Raw genomic sequence first — 26,964 nt, 5'->3', positions numbered from 1 at the left:
CATAACCCTTTCAGACAAGAAATTTACACACTTCTGCTATTAATTAAATGCATGATAATGATAACAGTCTTCCAAAATTACTTTGATGTTGTGAGGCATTTAAAAATCTCTCTGTATATAATATGTAACTAAGTGGGGATAAGTTTAAATTAAACTTCTTCACTATGAGTTGGACCTAAATGATTTTTTATGTAAGACATAGTAGATCAATATGTTATATTTGTTCCTTTGCTATGTCACTTTGTATATCATATTCTAATTGCATTTATAGGTATTTATAACTTCCCTCCAATATGCATTGGATATATAGTTGGTGGTTTATTTATGAAGAAGTTCAAGATTACTGCCGTACAAGCTGCCCACATAGGATGTTGGTTATCTTTTACCGAGTATCTTCTCCATTTTTTGTGTTTTTTCATGATCTGTGATAGTTCTTCAGTTGCTGGCCTAACCACGTCTTATGAAGGGTATGTTATTTTCTAATGAATATTATACTCTTTCAACTGTTAATAGTTTTCCACAATGATTATCCATGACCAGATTAGTTGCCTATTGGAGTTAATTTGTGGTCTTTCTCCATCTTATTTAAAAAGGTTGGGAATATATCACAGAGTTAGTGAGTCTATGATTGTGTTTGTGTGTCTTTGTGATATCCTGCTACTGCTACTGCTAAGTCACTTCAGCCTTGTCCGACTCTGTGTGACCCATAGACGGCAGCCCACCAAGCTCCCCCGTCCCTGGGATTCTCCAGGCAAGAACACTGGAGTGTGATATCCTAGTAGATAGTAAAATGAAGAAACTACCTATGGTTTTAGGTTGCACTAGGATGTGTTATGCATACATTTTATACAACCATAAATAGGTAAAATTAAGAGTTGATTCTATATATATATTATATATATATATATATAGTCTCAATCACCTTTATATCTTTCCTCGATGGGCTTAAATTTAGCTTAACTGAATCCTAACACATGTATAGCAATACTTTTATAAATTTATATATTTTATTTTAATATATATAACTATATCATTGAATGGTTTTGGATTCACATTTTGAGGGTTACATGGGTTCACAGGAAGATTTTGCATATTGATGTGAATTTTAAAAATTCATTTGTAGGACATATCTAGGATAAAGGAGTAATTAGTTAAGATGAAATTAAGAGCATCATAAAATGGCTCCTTTAAAATTATCAAGGACTATATGATTAGAATCATATAAAATACATAATATGAGTATTTATCAGATTACATTGTGCAAATGTAATCAGAGTATATCATGCGAAATGCCAGGGTGGATGAAGCACAGCTGGAATCAAGATTGCAGGGAGAAATATCAATAACCTCAGATACACAGATGACACCACCCTTATGGCATAAAGTGAAAAAGAACTAAAGAGACTTCTGATGAATGTGAAAGAGGAGAGTGAAAATTGGCTTAAAACTCAAAATTAAAAAAACTAAGATCATGGCATCTGGTCCTATCACTTCATGGCAAATAGATGGGGAAACAATGGACACAGTGACAGACTTTATTTTTTGGGGCTCCAAAATCACTGCAGATGGTGGGTGACTGCAGCCATGAAATTGAAAGATGCTTGTTCCTTGGAAGAAAAGCTATGACCAACTTAGACAGCGTATTGAAAAGCAGAGACATTACTTTGTCAACAAAGGTCTGTATAGTCAAAGCTATGGTTTTTCCAGTAGTCATGTATAGAAGTGAGAGTTGGACTATAAAGAAAGCTGAGTGCCAAAGAATTGATGCTTTTGAACTGTGGTGTTGGAGAAGACTCTTGAGAGTCCCTTGGACAGTAAGGAGATCCAACCAGTCCATTCTAAAGGAAATCAGTCCTGAATATTCATTGGAAGGACTGGTGCCACCTGATGCGAAGAACTGACTCATTTGAAAAGACCCTGATGCTAGGAAAGATTGAAGGCAGGAGGAGAAGGGATGACAGAGGATGAGATGGTTGGATGGCATCACCAACTCAATGGACACGAGCTTGAGTAAACTCTGGGAGTTGGTGTTGGACAGAGAGGCCTGATGTGCTGCAGTCCATGCGGTCACAGAGAGTTGGACACTACTGAGCAATTGAACTTAACTGAACTGAAAATCTTAAAGATTATCTCCATGTCCAATTATCCTGATTCCCAGAGCAAATGTATAAAAAGGCACACTCTAGTCATAAGCCAGGACTTTAATTCAGTTTCTAGACTCCCATGCTAGGGTTCTTTTTATCATTTTATGTTAAGCACAAGAAAACTATTGTAATTAGACTTTTAGATCTGTTTTTAAATTGAAAGAAAGTGCAAGTTGTTCAGTCGGGTCCAACTCTTTGTGACCACATGGACTATAAAGTCCATGGAATTCTCCAGGCCAGAATACTGAAGTGGGTAGTTGTTTCCTTCTCTAGGGGGTCTTCACAACCGAGAGATTGAACCGAGGTCTCCCACATTGCAGATAGATTCTTTACCAGCTGAGTCACCAGGGAAGCTCAAGAATACTGGAGTGGGTAGCCTATCCCTTCTCCAGTTGATCTTCCTGACCCAAGAATTGAACTGGGTTCTCCTGCACTGCAGGCAGATTCTTTACTAACTGAACTACCAGGGAAGCCCTCTTTTTAAATGGAAATATAGTTGATGTACAATGGGTTAATTTCAGGTGTACAGCAAAGTGATTCAGTTACACACACACACACGTATTTTTCAGATTCTTTTCCATTATAAGTTATTACAAGATATTGAATATATATAGTAGGTTCTTATTTATTTTACATAAACTATTTTTTATATAATTCCATTTATTTTCATAGTATATATCAGTTAATCCCAAACTTCTAATTTTATCCCTCCTCTCCTTCCACTTTGGTAACCATAAATTTGTTTCCTATGTCTGTGAGTCTGTTTCTGTTTTTATAAATAAGTTCATTTGTATCATTTTTTTTAGATTCCACATATAACTTATATCATATAATATTTGTCTTTCTCTGTGTTATGCCCCTTTCCCCCTGATTTTATTAAGACATAAATGACAAAAACCATCAGGTATAATCTGATGATTTGATCCATTATATATTCTCAGGGTCAGACTCTGCAGATTCCCCCAGTGATCCCTCAGTGGGCCTCCTGGGAAGCTTTCCACAATCTGGGGGCACTGGGCTCTCTTTTTGCACTAGAGAAACCATAAGCGGAGGGGAGCTCTCTTGACGTGGTGTTGTGCTAACCTGGGGGAGGAGCCATCCAGTCAGAGTTTTATTGCTCCTGTTATCCTTCTGAGGTCATCATTCTTGGTCTCTGTGGTTCAGAGGGTGTTTTGGTCTCACTGCTGGGTTCTGGGATTTTCACAGTAGTGTCTGTTTAAGGGTAGCTGTGAGTTGGTCTTCTTGATGATCAGTGAACAGCTTTTTTTTTTACTAGAACTGTATTTGTTTACTCAAATAGTTACATTTCTGGAGCTAAATATATTATCTGCATTATAAATTACACTTACAGATTTTGAGCCCTTGAGATCGCTTTTATAAAGCAATAATCTCTCTTGTTGGCAACCCACTCCAGTGTTCTTGCCTGGAGAATCCCAGGGATGGGGGAGCCTGGTGGGCTGCCCTCTATGGGGTTGCACAGAGTTGGACACTACTGAAGCGACTTAGCAGCAGCAGCATGGAGGTGGCTCCAGTGGTAAAGAACCCACCTGCCAATGTAGGAGATGTTAGAGACATGGGTTTGATCCCTGGAGGAGGGCATGGCAACCCACTCCAGTATTCCTGCCTGGAGAATCCCACGGACAGAGAGGAGCCTTGTGAGCTACAGTCCATAGAGTCAAACAGATTCAAACATGACTGAAGCAACTTAGCATGCATGCATGGACCAAACACAGGGATTTATCTTCATTTTTGAGTTCTGATTAATACCTGGAAAAATATTTTCTGTATAGTAAGTTTTCAGTTAATGCTTGTTTACTGGCTTTTATTTACTTGAAAGAAATCAGTGAAAAAGTGGCTATGGTCACCAAAGCAAGGTATCTGTTAGGCCAGAGTTATGATATACAGGCCATATATTGACAGTTGAAAAATTTCTGTTTTTATTTTGGGGAGCAGAAGAAATATACTTGTGAATTGAGATAAAAAGAAAAAGCTCTAATATTCTTTCAAAAATCTATGGCATTATTTTAAATCATTTCAGAATACATCAAAATTTACATGTGAAAAATTTCCTTGCTGACTGCAACATGGATTGTAACTGTCCGACTAAAGTATGGGATCCTGTGTGTGGAAACAATGGCTTGTCATACACGTCAGCTTGTCTTGCTGGTTGTGAGATATCCTCTGGCACAGGAAGAAAAATGGTAAAATATCCTATTGGCCTTTTTTTTTTTTTAAACAGAACTTTTGTCTTATGCACTGCATTGGTACATTCCAGCTATGAACTCGGTCCATATTTGACAAAAGTAAAATTAAAGTCTTTCCTCAAAACCAAATTAAAAACTATTGTGAAAAAAATGTTACTTTCTATAGTAAATCTGCTACATACAAATGCATTCCATTCTGAGAGCATGTTTGTAAATCCAGTTTGTTTGTAAATCAAACAAATTTAGCCTAGATACCCAACTAACACAATCGGCTCTGTAATACTGTATGGCAATAGGTTTATAACACATTCACACAAATAATACAAAAAAAAAAACACACAAAATAAACATTTTTAATCTTACAGTACGTTACCTTGAAAAGTACAGTAGTACAGTACAAGAGCTGGCATTCAGGGGCTGGCATTGAATGAACAATCAAGAAGAGTTACTGATGGGAGCGGGGAGAGGAGGTGGGAGATGGTAGAGCTGAAGGATCATTAGCAGTAGGAGATGGAGGGCAAGCTGCGACTTCACTCACACCTGATGCTGATGGCACAGGTCCTTGTTTCTTGCTGGATTCAATGTAATCTACCCTCTTGAAAAACTGATGCAGTGACTTCTGGATAGTAGCGCTTTGGATAGTAGCACTTTGGATGGTAGCACTAAAGATCACTAGATCCAGAAGTGGATCACTAAAGATCCTGACTTCTGGATAGTAGCACTTTGTTTCTCATCGCAGATGACGCAGTAGCACTAGATCGTGCACTGCTCTACGTTTGTGTTCCGTGCCTCAAAAACTAACAGTGCCTCCTCAAATCAAGAAAACGCCCTTGCCCGGTCCTGTGTTGTGAATCGTTTCCGTTCCTCAGTTACTTCTTCCTCTTGTCTCTGTCCTTCCTCCGGGCCTCCAGTTCTATCAGGTCTTTATTAGTAAGCTCCTTGTGTTGCACAGCAAGGAGTTCAGTATTATAAGAACAAGTGACTTCTACCATCTTTAAACCTCACTCCACTCTCTTAATTATTTTCACTTTTGTTTCCATCGTTATTGCTTGGTGCTTCTTAGCAGTACAAGCTACATCATCGCTGCTCTTACGCTTGCTTCCAGACATCCTGTGCTCGAAATAAACATACTGCACTATTGCACTCGGTTCTGTACTGTATTGTATTGGGCTTCCCTTGTGGCTCAGCTGGTAAAGAATCCGCCCGCAATGCGGGAGACATGGGTTCGATTCCTGGGTTGGGAAGATCTCCTGGAGAAGGGAAAGGCTACCCACTCCAGTATTCTGGCCTGGAGAATTCCATGGAGTTGCCAAGAGCCGGACACAACTGAGAGACTTTCACTTTCACAGTAAAGTGCACAGAAGCACAACCACTTGTAGATGATACACACACGTGACAGTGTATGCCAGACACATGAGCTAACTTACATGATCGGGTATGTGAACGCATACTGACATCTTTGAAAGTTCAAAACTTGAAGGTTTGCGTGTACGGGACTTACTGTGTATGCTCACTTGGTTTACATTTTACATCCTAGATCTTATTTGAATGCTTAAAGCATTCCTGAGCATTGATCTTTAGCTTCATAGCAATTGACATGATTACTTAACTTCATTTAAAACTATCTAGACTGAAAAATAATACTATCGACTGAGATAAAGCTGGCAGTTTTGATCTCAATTATCCAGTCAATTGTTTTGCTATTTTTTTCTTTCTTTCTGTGTATATGCACCTGTGCTTTCGGTGTTTTTTACATCCTGACAGCTTTTTAAGAAGATGGAATTGGGCATGTTTTATTGCTTACAAAATGTCACTTAAAATCTTGGTTGGTGATCAAAATAGAATATAAATTTTGATTCTTATTAAAACCTGGGAATGTAAGAATTCAAAAAGGCTTGACTTTATTCTGTTTGTGAAATAAGCTTTATTTTAAACAAAGCTTTGTTTATTGGTAAGTATCTAAATATTTCAATTGGGCATTCTGAAGCAAATTTTATCTGTCATATTTAGCGTCTGTTAAAATAGTGTGTGTTTGTAAAAAGCATGATTTTAGGACAGCTGAGTTATTGCGAATTTATTTAATAAATTTAGAAAGAAGTACCATTTTTGGGAAACCACCCTTCTATGTTTTGTCACACGCTATAATCCTGAGAGAGATCATAAAGGATATGAGAATAAAGGGAGTAAACAACGTCTCTCTTGATCTAACTGGGAAAAGAAAATATTTAAGATTTGTGTTCAAGAGTTTCCTTCCTTACATAAGGTAATACATTATTTTTGGCAGGTGTTCCAAAATTGTAGCTGCATTCAAACACCAGGAAATTCATCTGCAGTTCTTGGGCTGTGTGACAAAGGAAAAGACTGTTCCATGATGCTACAGTACTTTTTAATCTTGTCCGTGTTCAGTAGTTTCATATTTTCCTTATCTGCCATCCCTGGATATATGGTTCTCCTGAGGTACAAGAATTATTTTCTTTATTTGGATTTATTTCTGGTTATTTAGTATGGAAGCTTTTTCTAAGAAAGTCACATGAAGCTCACAGTATCTAAGAACTTGGTGCTCTAATATAAGATTTTCCAAATAAGCATTGTTGAATTTTACAAAAATTTTTAAGTTAGCAAATTTAAATGTCCATCTGCTGGTATTTCCCTCCCTATCTTTCCTACCTTATTACTTAGAGTTAAATAAGCAAACGCTCATGGTTTAACACAAGAAGAGACACATTTATATTTTAGGGTAAACCATATGAAATGGTCATTTTCCTAGGTAAGAGTGGTTGCCTATAGTTCATTTCCTGTAGTTTGATGTATTAGGACAGTGGAATTAAAAGCTGTTGGAAGTCCCAGTTTCACCAGTTATTATCAATAGGGCAAAGGCAGGTGAATTGATCTTTCTGAGCTCTTTTTTTTGTTTAATAAAAAAATGGATATAGTAATGAATGCTCAACTGTCTTAAGAGGCTCTTGTGAAACACAAATGTTGAAGGGCTTACTAAAACTAGGAAATTGGAGAGCTAGATTGTAAACTTAGGTTTATCACACAAGCTTTTTCAATGACAGCATCTTCGTCCCTCATAAGCAATTTTAAACATAGCTAGTAAACGAAGTCCATAGGTTTTTCCATCTTGAAGAAGAGTTAAATTGATTGTAATTCTCAGTTCATAGTTCATTCTAGGTGGGGTGAGGTTTTTCTCTTATTTTATTTTACTTTATTTTTATTTTTTTCATTCCATTTCCCACTTCCTATCACCATAGGCATCCACATTAATATGATAAGACATACAGTCTTAAATACATGCTTTCCTTTGTCAAATACTGTTTGTTGTGTATTGTTTTTTTTTTTTTTTTAGTATTTTATTTATGGTTGTGCACGGTCTTCATGCTGCGTGGGCTTTTCTCTAGCTGTGGCTCCTCTTGTTGCGGAGCATGGGCTCTGGTGCCCACAGACCTCAGTTCTGCGGCTCCCAGGCTCGAGAGCCCCGGCCCAGTGGCTGTGATGCATGGGCTCAGCTGCTCTGCCACGTGTGGTCTTCCCAGACCAGGAGTGGAACTCGCGTCCCCTGCTTTGGCAGGGGGGCGATTCTTTACCACTGAGCCACCAGGAAAACCCTCAGGTGTATTTTAGACTAGTTTTCAAGGCTCCTATCTGGTGAGAGAGGCCTGGGAGCCGGGAGTCCTCAGCCACAGTGCTGGCTCTGCCATCAAAAGTGCTGGGGCCTCTAGCGAATGCCTGCCCCTCCCTCAGTGTCTGACTCTTTGCCCACCAGGTTCCTCTGTCCATGGGATTTCCCAGGCAAGATTACTGGAGTGGGTTGCCATTTCCTTCTCCGTGTTTGTTGTGTATTGTGTTTTATATGCACAGAAACAATACTGTGCTACAAATTTGTTTTGGTTCAAAATGCACATGCAAACATAAATTCACCAAATACTGCTTTTATTTATGAGTTATTCTCATACCATCAATTCATGCCTCTTCATTGGGTTTTCCTCAGAGCTCGGTTGGTAAATAATCCGCCTGCGATGTGGGAGTAGTTTGATACTGATTCTATGATTAAAAACTCAGAAACTAGATGAAAATATATATACTAAAAATCTATAGCAAGCATCATATTTAATGGAAAAATATGTACCCATTTATATGGTTTCCATTAAAAATACAAAAGAACAAGAATACTTGATATCACCATTTTCTGTGTGTGTGTATATATATGTATATATATATAATATATGTGTGTATGTGTAGTATCTATACAGGAAATTTTAAATAAATGGAAAAGTATTTCATGGTCACAAATATTTGATGTCAGAGTTTCTTTAATTAATATATATAATCCATACAATCAAAATTTATATGTAAGTATAAAGTTTCATGCATCAATAGCTAAATCAATTTGGGGGGGAAAAGGGAAGAGTGAAGGTGAAAGTGACGAGTGGGTGAAGAAGAGCTACCGTATGAGACATGACCATATGCAGTGTCCCTACTTTGAAAACAGACAAATAAAACTCTGGATGCGTGAAAACATCCTGTGTTACATAAAAACTTTAAATATGATAAAGATGGCACCATGAATCAATGGAAACAGGACTTCTTATTTGTGCTATGATGTTGGGAAAACAATTGTTTGGTTTAAAAATAACATTGAATCTCTCTCTCCCTGTCACCACACATAAAGATAAACTTATGATGATTTAAAGAACTAGGTAAAAGCTATATAGCTGGTAAGATAAAATTTAGGGGAATATTTTTATAAATTAGTAATATAAAAACCCTTTTGAAATGGGACTCCCCAATACATAAACCCTAAGGCAAATAAATTGTCAGATTTCAGTACAACAAAAGTACCCATTTATATCCAAACATGCATATATATGTATACATATCCATATATATATATGGATATGGGCTTATTTGTAATTTAATATGGTACTATTTTCTCATATTTTCTAGTTGGTTATTGTTGGTTTAGAGAAATGCTGTTGATTTTTTAACATTTACTATTTATCCAGCAACTTTTCTTATTTGTTCTGATAACTTGCTCACTTTGTTACATGTTCTTTATAGAAATATGTGCACACAAGGAGAGTTTTATCTCTTTGCTTCTAAAGCTTATACATCTTAGATTTAAAAAATTTTCTTATAGCATCAACTTGGACCTCCAAAACTGTGTTAAACTGTAATGGTGATAACGAGTATTCTTGTTCTTTTGTATTTTTAATGGAAACCATATAAACTTTTTCCATTAAATATGATGCTTGCTATAGATTTTTAGTATATATATTTTCATCTAGTTTCTGAGTTTTTAATCATAGAATCAGTATCAAACTACTATTTTTCCTCTTCTAGGAAAAATTTTACATATAATCTTCCAATTCAGTACTTTTAGTGTAGTGAAAAAAGTGATAGATTTTTCTATGTTGAGCTCTTTGGACATCTAAGAAAAACCATAGTTAGTCACATTTAAATAATAATTTATTTAAAATTATTGCATCTATGTTGATTGGTAAAACATAAATGTTATTTTCTATACTTTTTGTTTGTTTGTTTTGGAATCATTCTAGACCCACAAAATGAATTGATAAATTTTCTATTTTTAAATTTCTGGAACTATTTACATTAAATATCTATCTGTTGAAAGTTTTATGAACTCACTCATAAAACTACTTGTACTTTGGCCTTACTTGGTCAGTGATACTTGGTTATTATTTTCATTATTTTCATAAATGTTTCATTATAACATTTCAATTTAATGTTAGTGTCTATTTACATTTTCCATTTATGCTTATACCAGATGTTACTGCATAACAGTTTATAATATTCTTTGATCATTTGGATATTCTCTGATATATCTGAAGGATTTTCCATTTTTTCTTTATTTTGTTTATTGCATTTTTATTTCTTGATCATTGTTGCCAGAGGTTGCTTTTAATTTCTTTTTTAAAGAAGCAATTTTTAGTTTTGTTGCTCTTTATTTCATCTATTTCTGCTTTTTATTTTATTTATTAAAAAATTTTTTTTGGTCTTTTTTTATTGTTCTATATCTAACTATTTGAGCTTAACACTTACATAATTTGCTTATTTTGATTAATATATATAAAATGATGAATTTTCTTCCAAGTATTGCTTTAGCTATACCTCAGCTAATATTTTCTATGAAGTTTTACTTCTAACTGTTTTGTAACTTCTTAGCTATAAGGATTTCATGCTTTTGTGAGATCATAAGGTGGTATGTTAGAGGTAGAGGAGAAAGAAAAATTCTTCAGTAAAATTTAAATACCATATTTTCTATATTAAATGGCAACCATGGGAGCAAGAGGGTCATGGGAGCAAGAGGGTCATGTGAGGTCTCCTGATTTTATTACTTCCTTCTGAGTAAAATCATTGATGTTGCCTAAACAATCTGTGTTAGTGAACTGGTCAACTGTATCTCACTCTATTTGCTGAAGAGTTTTTCAAAGTAGTAAAAAACTTATGCCAAGAAAATGCCCATCAGTTCAGTTCAGTTCAGTCACTCAGTCGTGTCCAACTCTTTGTGACCCCATGGACTGCAGCATGCCAGGCCTCCCTGTCCAGTACCAACTCCCGGAGTTTACTCAAACTCATGTCCATTGAGTCAGTGCTGCCATCCAACCATCTAATCCTCTGATGTCACCTTCTCCTCCTGCCTTCAATCTTTCCCAGCATCAGAGTCTTTTCCAATGAGTCTCTTTGCCTCAGCTACCAAAGTATTGGAGTTTCAACTTCAGCATCAGTCCTTCCAATGAACACTCAGGACTGATCTCCTTTAGAATGGACTGGTTGGATCTCCTTGCTGTTTAAGGGACTCTCAAGAGTCTTCTCCAACACCACAATTCAAAAACATCAATTCTTTGGTGCTCAGCTTTGTAGTGCAACTCTCACGTCCATACACGACTACTGGAAAAACCATTGCCTTGACTAGATGGACCTTTGTTGGCAAAGTAACGTCTCTGCTTTTGAATATGTTGTCTAGGTTTGTCATAGCTTTTCTTCCAAGGAGCAAGTGTCTTTGATTTCATGACTGCAGTCACCATCTGCAGTGATTTTGGAGCCCCAGAAAATAAAGTCTGACACTGCACCACTGTTTCCCCATCTATTTGCCATGAAGTGATGGGATTAGATGCCATGATCTTAGTTTTCTGAATGTTGAATTTTAAGCCAACTTTTTCACTCTCCTCTTTCACTTTCATCAAGAGGCTCTTTAGTTCTTCTTCACTTTCTGCCATAAGCATGGTGTCATCTGCATATCTGAGGTTATTGATATTTCTTCCTGCAGTCTTGATTCCAGCTTGTGCTTCTTCCAGCCCAGCATTTCTCATGATGTACTCTGCATATAAGTTAAATAAACAGGGTGACAGTGTACATCCTTGACGTACTCCTTTCCCTATTTGGAACCAGTCTGTTGTTCCATGTCCAGTTCTAACTGTTGTTTCCTGACCTGCATACAGATTTTTCAAGAGGTAGGTCAGGTGATCTGGTATTCCCATCTCTTTCAGAATTTTTCACAGTTTGTTGTGATCCACACATTCAAAGGCTTTGGCATAGTCAATAAAACAGAGATAAAGTAGAGATACAGAGTTTTTCTGTAACTCTTCCTTTTTTCAATGATCCAGCTGATTTTGGCAATTTGACCTCTGGTTCCTCTGCCTTTTCTAAAACCAGCTTGAACATCTGGAAGTTCACGGTTCACATTGTTGAAGTCTGACTTGGAGATTTTTGAGCATTACTTTACTAGCGTGTGAGATGAGTGCAATTGTGTGGTAGTTTGAGCATTTTTTGTCATTGCCTTTCTTTGGGATTGGAATGAAAACTGACCTTTTCCAGTCCTGTGGCCACTGCTGAGTTTTCCAAATTGGCTGGCATATTGAGTGCAGCACTTTCATAGCATCATCTTTCAGGATTTGAAATAGCTCAACTGAAATTCCATCACTTCCACTAGCTTTGTTTGTACTGATGTACTGATGCTTCCTAATGCCCACTTGACTTCGCATTCCAGGATGTCTGGCTCTAGGGGAGTGATCACACCATTGTGATTATCTGGGTCATGAAGAGCTTTTTTGTACAGTTCTTCTGTGCATTCTTGCTACCTCTTCTCAATATCTTCTGCTTCCATACCATCTCTGTCCTTTATTGAGCCCATCTTTGTATGAAATATTCACTTGGTATCTCTAATTTTCTTGAAGAGATCTCTAGTCTTTCCCATTCTATTGTTTTCCTCTATTTCTTTGCATCGATCACTGAGGAAGGCTTTCTTATCTCTCCTTGCTTTTCTTTGGAACTCTGCATTCAGATGCTTATATCTTTCCTTTTCTCCTTTGCTTTTTGCTTCTCTTCTTTTCACAGCTATTTGTAAGGCCTCCTCAGACAGCCGTTTTGCTTTTTTGCATTTCTTTTCCATGGGGATGGTCTTGATCCCTGTCTCCTGCACAATGTCACGAATCTCCGTCCATAGTTCATCAGACACTCTGTCTACCAGATCTAGTCCCTTAAATCTATTTCTCACTTCCACTGTATAATCATAAGGGATTTGATTTAGGTCATACCTGAATGGTCTGGTGGTTTTCCCCACTTTCTTCAATTTAAGTCTGAGTTTGGCAATAAGGAGTTCATGATCTGAGCCACAGTCAGCTCAGATCATGAACCATACATCATCTCTACTTAGAAAGCAAATTTTAAAAATTACTATCTTAACCTATTCTGCCAGCTGGTGGATCATATATCTTGCATGCCCTTGACTCACCACAGTTCAAAGTTCCCTAGTGTAAACATGTGATGTCCACTAAAGCTCCAAAATATTTAGGTGAAGGAATTCCAGCTACAATTAAAAGGGACAAAGAAGAATCCATTAGCAAGTTAAGAAGATAATATGATAATTGGTAAGATAATTGGTAAGAACCGATAATATGATGTTTTTGCTAAAAATGTATTGTGTCCTTTTGTTTAAAAATTTGCTTTCATTTTCTCAGCTTTGGTTAGTCAAAGAAGGGAAGGGAATACAGAGGAAATCTCTAAGCGAATTCATTGAGCAGATAGCCATGCTAATGCTAAAGTGAGTGGAGCATAGAAAATGCCATGGGAAATGATAGTCTTTATTTCTACATATAAGGGCTTCCCAGGTGGCACAGTGGTAAATAATCTGCCTGCAATGCAGGAGGCCTGGATTTGATCCCTGGGTTGGTATTCTTGTCTGGTAAATTCCATGGACAGAGAAGCCTGGCAGGCTACAGTCCAAGGGGTTCCAAAGAGTTGAACATGACTGAGTGACTTATATACACACAGACACACACACACATTTCTATGTAAGGAATTTCAGGCAATGGTGAAAAGGTGGGGGAATTTTTGGAAAGAATGGATGAATCTGTGCAGCTTTTAAATAGATACCAAATCACTTAAAATATGTTTGCTTTGGATTTTTTTTTAATCACTTTCCTTGGAAAACTTTTATTTTTGTTTTCTTTTCTCTTTACATTTACTTATGTAAATCCTTGGCTTTTCTGTATTTTGTTAATACGAATAATTTAAATACACGTAGGGTTGCATTCTTCTTTGGTTTGAGGCTAAAGGTATAACCATTAGAATCACAAACTACTTTGAGAAGAGGATACTGGGGTAGAAATCAATTGATATGAAATGTTTTCTTCTTTGATAACTTTATGATAGAAATGAGTGAGCAAAAAGTGATGGATAAAATGCCAAAGATCAGAGGTGGGGCTTCTGTGAAACTTATGAACTGAATAATTAGGCCTTGAATAGCCAAGACTTGAGTATGCAAGAAAATTTGCTAATGCTCAATGTGTTACTAGCATACAAATAGTTGTTTTAAGAAACTATGGTAGTTTTTAAATTTTTGAATTCATTAATTTTTTAGGTGTGTCAAGCCTGAAGAGAAGTCTCTTAGTGTGGGATTACATGCATTTTGTACACGAGTATTAGGTAAAAATAATTACGTTTCCCAATATCACATCAGACCACTATTAAATACTAAGTAAATGAAGTCACTCCCTCAGAGTAACAATTTAGCAAATATCCCTTCTGCTTGTAAATAGCACTTTGTAATTAGTATGAGAATAAAGAAGAAGAAGAAATGAAAAACTTCTTCCTTTTACTTGAAAAAGACCTAGCTGACATTCTACTTTTCATCAATAAACTTGAAAAGCAAAGAGGCAATGCTTTGTTAAAATAAAATGTGCTTGTGGTTCACCCAAAATATTGCAGAAAAAAGTATAAATAATCATTAATTCAATGCTTTTCTCTACTGATAATTTTTTATTTTGCCTTTATCCATCTAATTACTTACCTTTTTAAATCTAGAAACTTAACTCTAAAAGTAACTTCTAGTTTCTAAAAGTAAAATTTAAAGCTGTAGATTTATATTCTGTTAAACTGTTCTACAAATAGAGAAACTTTTAATACTTTCAAACAAAACAACGTATCTTCTTACCTTGCTAATGGATTCTTCTTTCTCCCTTTTAATTGTAGCTGGAATTCCTGCACCTATATATTTTGGAGCTTTAGTGGACTCCACATGTTTACACTGGGGAACTTTGAAGTGTGGTGAGTCAGGGGCATGCAGGATATACGATTCCAACAGCTTCAGGTAAAGATAGTAATTTAAAATTTGCTTTCTAAGCAGAGATAATGTATAAAATGGTACATGGTACCATAGTACATGTCTAACACTTTGTCAAGTGACTAGACTACTTTTGGTTTTATTTACAAAATAGGTACTGATACTATATCGCCATTTCTTATTTACATATTCATTTTATTTCCTCAATATTTTCAAAGCACTTGATAAATATAAGCACAGGTGGCTTTCAAAAGGTTGTTCCTTAAATTGGTTGCAATCAGTATATTATTGAAGGCCATGTCTGTGGAGTAACTACCTATCTAAATTATATTACTCTCAAGTATCCCCGTTTAATCCTACATCATTCCAGCATTTTACTAGCTTAAATCCTTACTTCCTTTGGCCATCCACTTCTGATCTTTAAAATATTTTTCTCCCTTAGTAAATTTCACTGACACAGTATTCTTCGTGTTTCTTCAAGTTTTATTTTTTGTAAATATAGATCTGATTTTGAACAAACTTCATCGGATACCAACCTGTTTTTGAACAAAACTCTTTCATTTTTCTCTTTATTTTCAGATTATTTTCCATTTGGAGACCTGAATTCTGTTTAGATTTGTCTTAATTGCTCACTATGGGCAGTAAGACAACTCTTTTAATAACTAAAAAATGATTTGGTATTGTTTAAAAGAGGCTAAGGTCTTCTCTTGATCAGTAAAAGGATATATATGTCAAGAACTGTGAAGAAAGCAGACAATGAGATTCATGTTTTCATCAGTTCCCTTTTCCTCGGTTATACTGACTATAAGACAAAACAGAATTTAAAGTAAGAAAAAATTATAGAGTTAAAAAAGGGTATTATGTAATAATAAAAGAAATACTTTACCAAAAATATATAACAATCATGAATCCATATAATTCTATCACTATAACTTCAAATATATAAAACAAAAATTCACAAAATTACAAGCAGCAGTCTACAGAGTAGAAAATTGCAACACAAACTTTTACAACAAGTGAATATAAAATACAGGTGAAAAATTCATGAGGATATAGTAGATTTGAACCATCTGACTATGCAAGTATTATCTAATATAGTGATTTTTTTTAACCCAACTATCAGCAACCATAGGAAAATAATAGAAATCTCATTGTAAAATAGATTTTAAAAAATATTTTGCATATTATTGCTGTGATACTAAGGAGGGAATAAGATACAGATACACCCAAGAACTAGATCAAATGATCTGCTCCCTCTGTGATTATTTATAGTATCACTATGAAAAAAACTAGGAAAGACCTAAGAACCCAGGGAAGTTGGAAAAGCAAAGGGAAAATGAGCAGATTTGGAGGAGTAAATACTGAGAAACAAAGCAGGCAAAGGAAACCAAAATAAACAAACAACAACAAAATACTCAAAAAGAGCTTGTAAACTAAAACATTAAAATACATGAATAAATCCAATAGTAAAAATGACAAGCACATAAATTACCAGTTGAAAGGTGACTTCATTCCAGATTAAATTTACTCTAATGTAAGAGTCTGACAAACTTTAAAATAAGATGTTTAACCAGCTCAATAGGATTAAAAATAATAAATTGATAGCATAATACCCATTAAAATGATAAGAAATAACAAAAAAAAATTCTAGGAAAAATAAGAATATGAATAAGAACTCTTGGAAATATTAGAGATTAAATGGTAGCATTGAAATAAAAGGAATTCTAAATAGATAATAAATTTCAAGTCCACATAAGTTAAAATGAGAATTGGTGAACTGAAAGTGGGTATTATAGAAATCATCTGGAATGAAAATTAATGATTTGATCTCATAAACAGAAAAGAACCACCTTAATAATTTTAAAGATCAATTAGAAATTAAAAGATATATCTCAGAAATTTTCAAAACAGAGAGCAGAAGAAATAGCAGAAATAAACTAATGAATTAATGGCTTAGAATTTCCTAGAATTTAATAAAGACATACATTTTCAGATCACAAGTGCTCTTTAAATGCCTAGTAGGATGAATTAAATAGACATATCAAAGTGAAATTACAAATGTTCAAATTAAGAAAAAAACATAAGCACAACCCAGAGAAATAAACATATGGCTTATAAAGAAATATGATTCAACCAATAGGGATAGATTATCAACAACCATAGATCCTAATATCTTTATGATCCTTATTGCCTTGGGTTTGGGTTGAAACAAAAACACAAACTAGAGAACAAGAAATGGGCAAATGTGACTGACTGCATATAAAACTAAAAACTTGTTTGTAATTAAAGACACTACAGACAATGAAGAATGAGAGAACATAAACGTGAGCATCAGGAACTCTCATACACTGCTAGTGGTGAATCAAAACTACTGAAAAAAGTTTTGGGAAATATTTACCAAGTTGCAGGCATCAAAATGTACCTACTTCCCTTGTGGCTCGGACAGTAAAGCATCTGTCTACAATGAGGACAGACCTGGGTTCAATCCCGGGTTTGGGAAGATTCCCTAGCGAAGGAAATGGCAACCCACTGCAGTACTCTTGCCTAAAAAATCCCATGGATGGAGGAGCCTGGTGCAGGCTACTGTCCATGGGCTCACAAAGAGTTGGACACAAAAGAAAGTGATCGACTTCACTTTCTTTCTTTTCTTTCTTTCTACTAAGTTGCATCCTCTAAAATCCTCAGACATATTTTAGAGACACTCTTGCTCACATGCACAAGGAGACATGTCAACCAAGGTTTATTGCAGTTTTATTAATATTAGAAAAAATCTTAACAAAAATGTCCAGTAGGAAAATGGATAATAAGCTGTGGAGTGTTTATTACCGAACGCAGGTTTGGTTCGGAGAAGGCAGTGGCAACCCACTCCAGTGTTCTTGCCTGGAAAATCCCATGGGCGGAGGAGCCTGGTAGGCTGCAGTCCATGGGGTCGCGAAGAGTCGGACACGACTGAGTGACTTCACTTTCACTTTTCACTTTCATGCATTGGAGAAGGAAATGGCAAGCCACTCCAGTGTTCTTGCCTGGAGAATCCCAGGGACGGGGGAGCCTGGTGGGCTGCCGTCTATGGGGTCACACAGAGTCGGACACGACTGAAGCGACTTGGCAGCAGCAGCAGCAGGTTTGGTTGCGAGAGGCAGTTTGGTAGAGAGGAAATGCGCTTGAGTCAGAAAAGCTGCCCATCTTGGGAGAAGGTGAACTCATGTCCAGAGACCAACTCCAAGGATTCTGCTCAGTCATAACTGTTTTTAAAGGAAAAATATTGGGGGGAAGGATCTCAGTGAATCATCGAGGCAGGAGAGTTGGTTCTGTTTTCTTCTCCTTTGAGTGCAGACTGGCTGACTCTTCAGGTGTTAACTTGCTTGAATGATCTTCCTGCAGGATTGCTAAAAGGGCTGTTGGAGGGCAGAAAGCTTATCATTTTTTAACTATTTAATTCTTCATTCTTACTTCTTTTTAACTAGGAAAAGAATCAACAGGTTAGGCAACACATGGTGTACATTCAAGAAAGCATAAATCAGGAATTAGTTTCAATTGTTTAGTGATTTCTTTACTATAATTAGGTTTTTAAAGTTACAGGGGACAGAAATGGGTAAACAGAAAAGGGGCAAACCAATCGCTTTTATGTTCATATGTTGCAATATAGTTCAAAAGTTAAAAATAAACAATATAGAACTACACGTATAAGCCTAGTTTTAAAATGGTGGACTGATAGAAAAAAATTTCAGAATAAAAACATAATATTATGCCAATTATTTAAAATGTAAAAATATATGCAATAATTGTATAAAGTATGAGTGGATACATGTGTAATTTGTAAAGCTATCGAAATAAAGTAGGAACAAAATCCATAAAATTCAACATAGTGTTACATCTGGAGTGGGTTAGAATATAATTGGATCATAGGAATACACAGAGGAATTAAATGTATTAATATCTTTTAAATTGGTCTGAAACAAAAATGGCAAAATTTAATCATTTAAAAAACCTGGGTGATGAGTATAAATATGTTTAACTCTTTTTTTCCTTAATTCTTGATATGTTTCCTAATAAGAGAAAATTTTAGAACTAGGAAAATGAATACAAGAAGCAGAAATTCATAAATAGACTATAGACCATCGAGGTAACAAAAAAGCTGTGCTTTTGAAAAGATTAAAATATAATAACAACAATCTGGAAAGGCAAATAAAGAGAAGAGGCGCAAATAAGCACTATTAAAAATGGAAAAAATATAAATACAGATACTTAGGAATTTTAAACATTGTAATTTGGAAGCATATTAAGTAGAAGTTTTTTAGATAAATATGTATTATCAAATTTTACTATAAATATATAGTACTGTATTTTCATAGTCATTAAAAAATGTGAATGAGTCACAAATTCTCATCTTCCAAAGGCATCAAGTCCAGAAGCTTTGAAGGCAAGTTTTACAAATCTTCAATGAACTGATGATCCCTGCATTATACAAGGTATTCTTGTATAATGGAAAAAGAGGGAAAATTTCCCTGTTCATTTTATAAAGCTACTGCAATCTTGATATTGACATTGGACAAGTTCAGTACAAGGCAAAAAGTACAAGCTGATTTTAGTCATACATGCAAAAAGTTAACAAATTGAATCTATTAATGTGTAAAACCTAACAGAGTTTGTTCTGAATAATAATACTAGTCTTGGCTATTCTGCTAACTACATACAGAAAAATGATTTGGTGATATTTTACAAATTCAAAACTAAAACTTTGAGCAAACTCAGAAGCAAAAGCAATTTCCTTAACCTGATGAAGATCATGTAAGGAAACACAGGAGTAAATATTACAATTAGTGGTGATTCTTTGGAAGCATTCTTGCTAATTCTGAAAAAAACTGCTATCACTGTCAGTATTAAATTTAAGTTAGTATATTTAATGTAAAAAGATAAAATAAAAACAGTAACACAAGATTAAAAAGAGGAAAATAAATTTTGATTTTCCTGGATAAAAAATTCCCCAAATCATTTTAACAAAAGTTAGAATTCATCAGCTAATGAATGAAAGTTCATTAGGTTCATTCCTAAGATTCACGGGATTCATTCCTAAGGCTGACATGCAAAACAATTAGCTGCTGTTGTCCTTGTGGGGTAAAATATTAATAATTAAAAATATGCAAAACTAGTTGTATCTTTGTAAGTTTTAATATATTTTAACTTTTTTTTTTTTTAAATAGATACATCTATCTTGGATTACCGGCAGCACTAAGAGGATCAAGCTATATTCCAGCCTTTTTGATCCTCTTTATTTTGAGGAAGTATCGACTACCTGGGGAAAATGCCTCTTCAGAAACTATGCTTGTGGCAAAGTTTACAGGGCAGGAAAATGAGGGCAAAGAAATGGATCAAAATGCCAAAGTTTTGAATGATGATGAATTGAAAACAAAGCTGTAATACTCTTTTATATTATGCTTTCCAGAATTGGAAAACACAATACAACTTAATCATTTTTAAAATCAATAGAGGTATGGCAGATAACTTTTCCTTATTTTTAAGAACCTTAACATTTTTTTTTTTAACTCAAGAAGAAAAAATATTCATGATAGTATTTCTGAGGCAACAATGGCATTTGAGATTTTCCTCAGAGAGACATTTATAAACAAAACAGGATATTAGAACCAGCTTTATTTTCATGTTAAATTGTTAAAACAACAATTTTTCTTTTAACTCACACAAAATATTTCCCACATCTCTTCCAAATGATTTTTGAAAATTTCCTATTATGAAAATCTATTTAATTCTATTGAAATCCTGCTTTGATATCATGATTATTAGGAGACTGAAATTCTTTTCTTCGTATGTGAATATTTAAGGATTTTGCTCAAATTTAAGTGAACAAAGTGAAAGAGGTGAACAAAGTCAAAGACTTTAAGTGAAAGAAGCCTAAATATTTTTTAATTCTATTTTGGAATTTTTCTTTAACTCTTCCTATTCATTCCAGAAATGATTCTTTTAAAATAGATTATGAAATTCTGTCCTTTATAAAAATGGTATGGACCTAACTGAAGCAGAAGATATTGAGAAGAGGTGGCAAGAATACATAGAAGAACTATACAAAAAAGATCTTCATGACCCAGATAATCATGATGGTGTGATCACCAACCTAGAGCCATTTCGGAATGCGAAGTCAAGTGGGCCTTAGGAAACATCAGTATAAACAAACCTAGTGGAAGTGGAGGAATTTCAGTTGAGCTATTACAAATCCTAAAAGATGGTGCTGTGAAAATGCTGCACTCAATATGTCAGCAAATTTGGAAAACTCAGCAGTGGCCACAGGACTGGAAAAGGTCAGTTTTCATTCCAATCCCAAAGAAAGGCAATACCAAAGAATGCTCAAACTACCACACAATTGCACTCATCTCACATGCTAGTAAAGTAATGCTCAAAATTATCCAAGCCAGGTTTCAACAGTATGTGAACCGTGAACTTCCAGATGTTCAAGCTGGTTTTAGAAAAGGCAGAGCTGCCAGAGATCAAATTGCCAACATTTGTTGCATCATTGAAAAAGCAAGAGAGTTCCAGAAAAATATCTAGTTCTGCTTTATTGACTATGCCAAAGCCTTTGATTGTATGGGCCACAACAAACTCTGGAAAATTTGGAAGGAGATGGAAATACTGGACAACCTGACCTGCCTCTTAAGAAATCTGTATGCAGGTCAGGAAGCAACAGTTAGAACTAGCATGGAACAACAGACTGGTTCCAAATAGGGAAAGGAGTACGTCAAGGCTGTGTATTGTCACCCTGGTTATTTAACTTATATGCAGAGTACATCATGAGAAACGCTGGACTGGAAGAAGCACAAGCTGGAATCAAGTCTGCAGGGAGAAATATCAATAACCTCAGATATGCAGATGATACCACCCTTATGGCAGAAAGCAAAGAACTAAAGAGCCTCTTGATGAAAGTGAAAGAGGAGAGTGAAAAAGTTGGCTTAAAACTCAACATTCAGAAAACGAAGATCATGGCATCTGGTCCCATCACTTCATGGCAAATAGGCAAACAGTGTCAGACTTTATTTTTTTGGGCTCCAAAATTACTGCAGATGGTGATGGCAGCCATGAAATTAAAAGATGCTTGCTCCTTGGAAGAAAAGTTGTGACCAACCTAGACAGCATATTAGAAAGCAGAGACATTACTTTGCCAACAAAGGTCCATCTAGTCAGGCTATACTTTTTCCAGTAGTCATGTATGGATGTGAGAGTTGGACTATAAAGAAAGCTGAGTGCCGAAGAATTGATGCTTTTGAACTGTGGTGTTGGAGAAGACTCTTGAGAGTCCCTTGGACTGCAAGGAGATCCAACCAGTCTGTCTTAAAGGAGATCAGTCCTGAATGTTCATTGGAAGGACTAATGCTGACGCTGAAACTCCAGTACTTTGGCTACCTGATGCAAAAAACTAACTCATTGGAAAAGACCCTGATGCTGGGAAAGATTGAAGGGGGGAGGAGAAGGGGACTACAGCAGATAAGATGGTTGGATGGCATCAGTGACTCAATGGACATGAGTTTGAGTAAACTCCAGGAGTTGGTGATGGACAGGGAAGCCTGGCGTGCTGCAGTCCATGGGGTTGCAAAAAGTTGGACGCAACTGAGTGACTGAACTGAACTGAACTGACTCCCTAATATGCTATCACTTGCTTTCTGTTCATTCCTTCCTTTGTGATTCATATCATATATTTCTCATTTTTCCAGAGTACTGACAAACTTAAGCAAGTAATTAAAAATCATGTAGCAAAGATTGTTGGGTTTTTTTTTCTTCAGCTATTCAAACTTAGCAACTAAACTCTGCAGACCAATATGATCCCCTGAAAATTGGTTGCATCATTTAAGAAGAAAGCAACAGAGAGGACTGAGTAGAACAGGTTTGGGTGGAGGATTAAAAGTTAAATTCTGTGCTTGTGAAATTTGAGATTTCATCTCTGACTGTATTAAAAAGAACCATGATTCAAGACAGGAAGAGTGTTGACACTGGAGAATGGAGCTAAAATCATCGCAACTGAGGAGTTCCAACTCAGGAGAGGTGTGCCAACTGTGATGAGGGACCATTGGGTATTGGGGTGAAATGAAACTTGGATCTGCTGTATTTGGGAAGGGAGGAAATGGGACAGTGGTCTGGAAGGTAAAAGAGGAGCGAGGACTCACCTTGTATCCAGAGAGTTGTGAGAAAAACAGCTACCATATGAGAAGCTTTTGGGGGAAGCAGAGTCCTCAGGAGAAACCCAGATTTTGGTGAGGCTGAAGCTGTGAAAAAGAATGCTGGTTTATGAGTTTTAGAATATGAACAGTTTTGGAGATGAGGGACTCAGAATTCCAGAGGATGCACTGAAAGTGGGAAGATTTCAAAATTTGAGTCTGAGAGAAAAAGTTGATAATTGGAAGTATGGAAATTAGACAATGAAAACTAGAAGAAAGGGGATGAGAGATCATCTGGAATTCTGGGAATTTTTAGGTAACTGACATAGACAGATGAGTCCTGATGGATTTCAGGGCAGATGGTGTTGGCAAGACCATGAGTGTCAAAATCAGGCGGTGTCATGACTGGGTTCCCTCATGACTCCTTGTCATGGAAGCAAACTGAAAAAGCAGAGTCTTGCTTGAGTACCTGTGGCTTTTTCTTGACTACTATTGATGGGTTTAAAGTGATCAGGGAAAGCTGAGTCTTAACTCTATGCACGGTTCACCCACTTGAATACCCTAAATGGAGCAAAGTAGGTCAAGAGAGATATGATTTTGGACCCAGTGTCTTGGGCTCACCCTTATTCCATGCTGGGAAAGATGACATTTTACTGTAGGGTTCTCTTTTGATGGTTCTTGAGTGTTGGAATGCTTTGTGACCACTCCTGACCTCTGTTGTTCAAGTTCATGAAGCCTGGGAAAGTCAATTATTTTTCTGGGCATTTGGCCTCTCTCAGGATAGGGTAAAAGTAAAAGTATAGCAGATGAAAGTAGAGGAGAGAAATAGCAGGAAACAGGTAATGGGAAGCCTAGAGTCATTCATGGTCTTATTTAATATTGCGAGGAGCCTAAGTTCTTAGAATAAGAAATGATTTAATATATTATTTATAATTGTAAATATAACTAATATTTATGGGAACTTTACAAATAAGTACTTAGAAAAACCATGAAAATTGGGGAAAAGCATAAAGGGAAGGAGAGAAATGTTTCATATTTTATAGCACAGAGTTAAATGTGTTTTAATCATGATAAATTCAGATAAAATTGGCAAACACATCTTATCAGAACCACAGAGAAGTGGTTGCCTCTGCTGCATCAGACCCAGGAAGAGATGCAAAGAGCAATGCATTTTCGTCTCTTTTATATTCTGATTTCTTTTCCCTGCGATTCGCTTCCCTGGTGGCTCAGATGCGGGAGACCTGGGTTTGATCCCTGGGTCAGGAAGGATTCCCTGGAGAAGGAAATGGCAACCCACTCCAGTACTCTTGCCTAGAAAATCCCATGGATGGAGGAGCCTGGTGCAGGCTACTGTCCATGGGGTTGCAATGAGTTGGACATGACTGAGCGACTTCACTTTCCCTGTGCATGTAAAATACAACGAAAAAGTAATGTTTCACAGAGAACACATCAGCAAAAACAATAAAAAAAGAAGTAGGGCATTTTACAGTCAGGGAAGAAACTGAGTCCTCCAATTGTGAGAGCTTCAAAGGTTCTCCAGTGGGTGTTTATTGAACAATTTATTTTCTATGCTTGGTTCTAGAGGATATGCGTGTTGTTGCATGTATGTAAGGACATGGTAATAAACTAAGTTGTAGGCTGTAAAATTCAAGTTGGTGCCATCTTATTAGGTGAATACATATACATAGAAAACAATGACAGAACAACAAACAGCACAAAGTAATTTCAAACCCTATGGACATAAGATGAGTCACTAAGTAATCAGAGTTTTTTTTCTTTTTTTTTTCCCCAAAAGCTTCTCTTCCAGTCTTTAGGGTAATGATGACTCTGGGTTGATAAAAGAAAGATTAACACTGTGTCTTGATTTACAGAAGGGTAGAAACAAATGTAAGAACATCTCTTTTGCTGCTGGCTACAGTTACAGAGACTACAAGCTTTGATCAATGAGATACTGGCAGAGGCATAGATGGGAAGGGATTTCTTTCCAAAATAAGAAGACAAAGCTTTCTGGGAAGACATTTTGCCCTTTTTCCTTCTTCCTTTGGGAAGTGAGGATGCTAGACTCAAGGAGTGACAAGAAGCACTGGGATGAAAGATGATGAAACATGGTGTGGCAGGGAGACAGGAAGAGCCTGGTCACTAGCAGAGGCAGGGCTGAGTTTTATGGATTTTTAAGCTTACCAAAGTTGAGAGAGAGGCCTATAAAAAAATTCAAAATGGGGACTTCCCTGTGACCCAGTGGCTAAGACTCCATGCTATCAATGCAGGGGGCTCAGGTTTTATCCCTGGTCAGGAAACTAGATCCTGCAGTTAAGACCTGGTGCAGCCAAATAAATAAATAAATAAATAAATATTTTTACTAAATTCAAGATGATGAATACAAAATAAAGTTAAAAGTGAATATTTATTTAGAATAAGAATCAAAAAAAGTCATAACAAATTCCATGCACTATACTTCAAGAGGATCATGATTTTTTTTTAATCCCAATGCAAACATTAGAGTTAAATGGGAAATTTAATTTTAATAAAGGTTTCCTGCTGAGTCCCTTGGGCAGCAAGGAGATCAAACCAATCAATGCTAAAGGAAATCAACCCTGAATATTCATTGGAAGGACTGATGCTGAAGCTCCAATATTTTGGCCACCTGATGTGAAGAGTTGACTCATTGGAAAAGACCCTGATGCTGGGAAAGATTGAAGGCAGGAGGAGAAGGGGATGACAGAGGATAAGATGGTTGGATGGCATCACTGACTCAATGGACATGAGTTTCCTCAAACTCCGGGAGATGGTGAAAAACAGGGAAGTCTGGTGTGCTGCAGTCCATGGGATCACAAAGAGTCAGACACCACTGAGCAACTGAACAACAACAACTTCTAAGGAAGAGAAGCTTTTCCACGAGGACGGGCAACAAAAACTGTAGCTTGAGGTGCGGGTGAAAACTCCTGTGGCTGGGAAGGGCAGCAGGAAGAAAAGCTCCACCACCCAGGGAAGGACAGGTCACCCCCAAGACCCTGGTTCACCAAACCTTCCTGTCTCCATAGCCATGTCCACATGAGACAAGAGATAGGCTCCAGGCTAAGAAGGTGGAATTGATGCCCTCCAAAACATCAGGAGTGAGAGAGGAGCTGAGTTCTGCTCATATAAGAGATCAAAGAGCTCATATTCCTCATTCTCAAAGTCAAAGAGACCTTCTTGACTACAAACATACAGAAAGGCTCCTTGGAAGTCAAAGGAGAGGGGGCATCACCTCATAGTGATATCAACCTACTCATAGGCCTCTTCACTAGAATTCATCTTGGCTAAGAGATCCACGTGCACACATGGAGGATCCTATTGTTGTTGACTTTAGGATTGACTAGTTTGATCTCCTTGGTGTCCAAGGGACTCTCAAAAGTCTTCTCCAGCACCACAGTTCAAACATCGTTTCTTTGGTGCTCAGCTTTCTTTACAGTCCAACTCTCACTTTCATACATGACTACTGGAAAACCATAGCTTTAACTCTATCGACCCTGAGATCAGCCAAATAGAGATTCAGAACCAAGCAAAGCAAGATGATTTGCTGAAGAAAAAACCAGAAGAAATGCCCCATAAAAGGGATTCAAACCACCATGAGGGCTTGACTCTCTCTGAGCCTGCCTATGTGCCTGCTATCCACATGGACTCTTTTTCCTCCTAATAAACAAACGCTTAACTTGTTTTATTACTTTCCATCTCTATGTGGAAATTCATTTCTGTGCAGTTGGTGGGCCAGGGCCTTGTCTCTGGTCACTGGTCCCTGATGTTCTAGTGGTTGGGATCCAGTGCTCTCACTGACTTGGCCTGACCTCAGTCTCGGGCTGGGAACCAAAACCTTGCTTCAAGCTGCTGCAGACTGA

General features: G+C 36.5%; 1 protein-coding gene across 5 annotated transcripts in view; it reads left to right on the top strand.

The window, feature by feature from the left end:
* Positions 1-20,967, top strand: part of SLCO1A2 (solute carrier organic anion transporter family, member 1A2) — a 111,041-nt gene extending 90,074 nt beyond the window's left edge. For 4 of the 5 annotated variants that reach the window (XM_010855935.1, XM_010855936.1, XM_010855938.1 and 1 more), the window contains 6 exons: positions 272-467; positions 4,183-4,345; positions 6,633-6,805; positions 14,232-14,296; positions 14,843-14,960; positions 20,135-20,967. In XM_010855935.1, the coding sequence (XP_010854237.1) occupies positions 272-467; positions 4,183-4,345; positions 6,633-6,805; positions 14,232-14,296; positions 14,843-14,960; positions 20,135-20,351 (932 nt within the window). In that variant the 3' untranslated portion in view covers positions 20,352-20,967. The remainder of the gene's footprint in view (positions 1-271; positions 468-4,182; positions 4,346-6,632; positions 6,806-14,231; positions 14,297-14,842; positions 14,961-20,134) is intronic. The other variant, XM_010855933.1, reaches the window with a different exon arrangement.
* The last annotated feature ends 5,997 nt before the right edge of the window (positions 20,968-26,964 follow it).

Source organism: Bison bison, unplaced genomic scaffold (genome assembly GCF_000754665.1).
Source record: "Bison bison bison isolate TAMUID 2011002044 unplaced genomic scaffold, Bison_UMD1.0 scf7180017864370, whole genome shotgun sequence".
NCBI lineage: Eukaryota > Metazoa > Chordata > Mammalia > Artiodactyla > Bovidae > Bison > Bison bison.
This window is presented reverse-complemented; position numbering and strand designations above follow the sequence as displayed.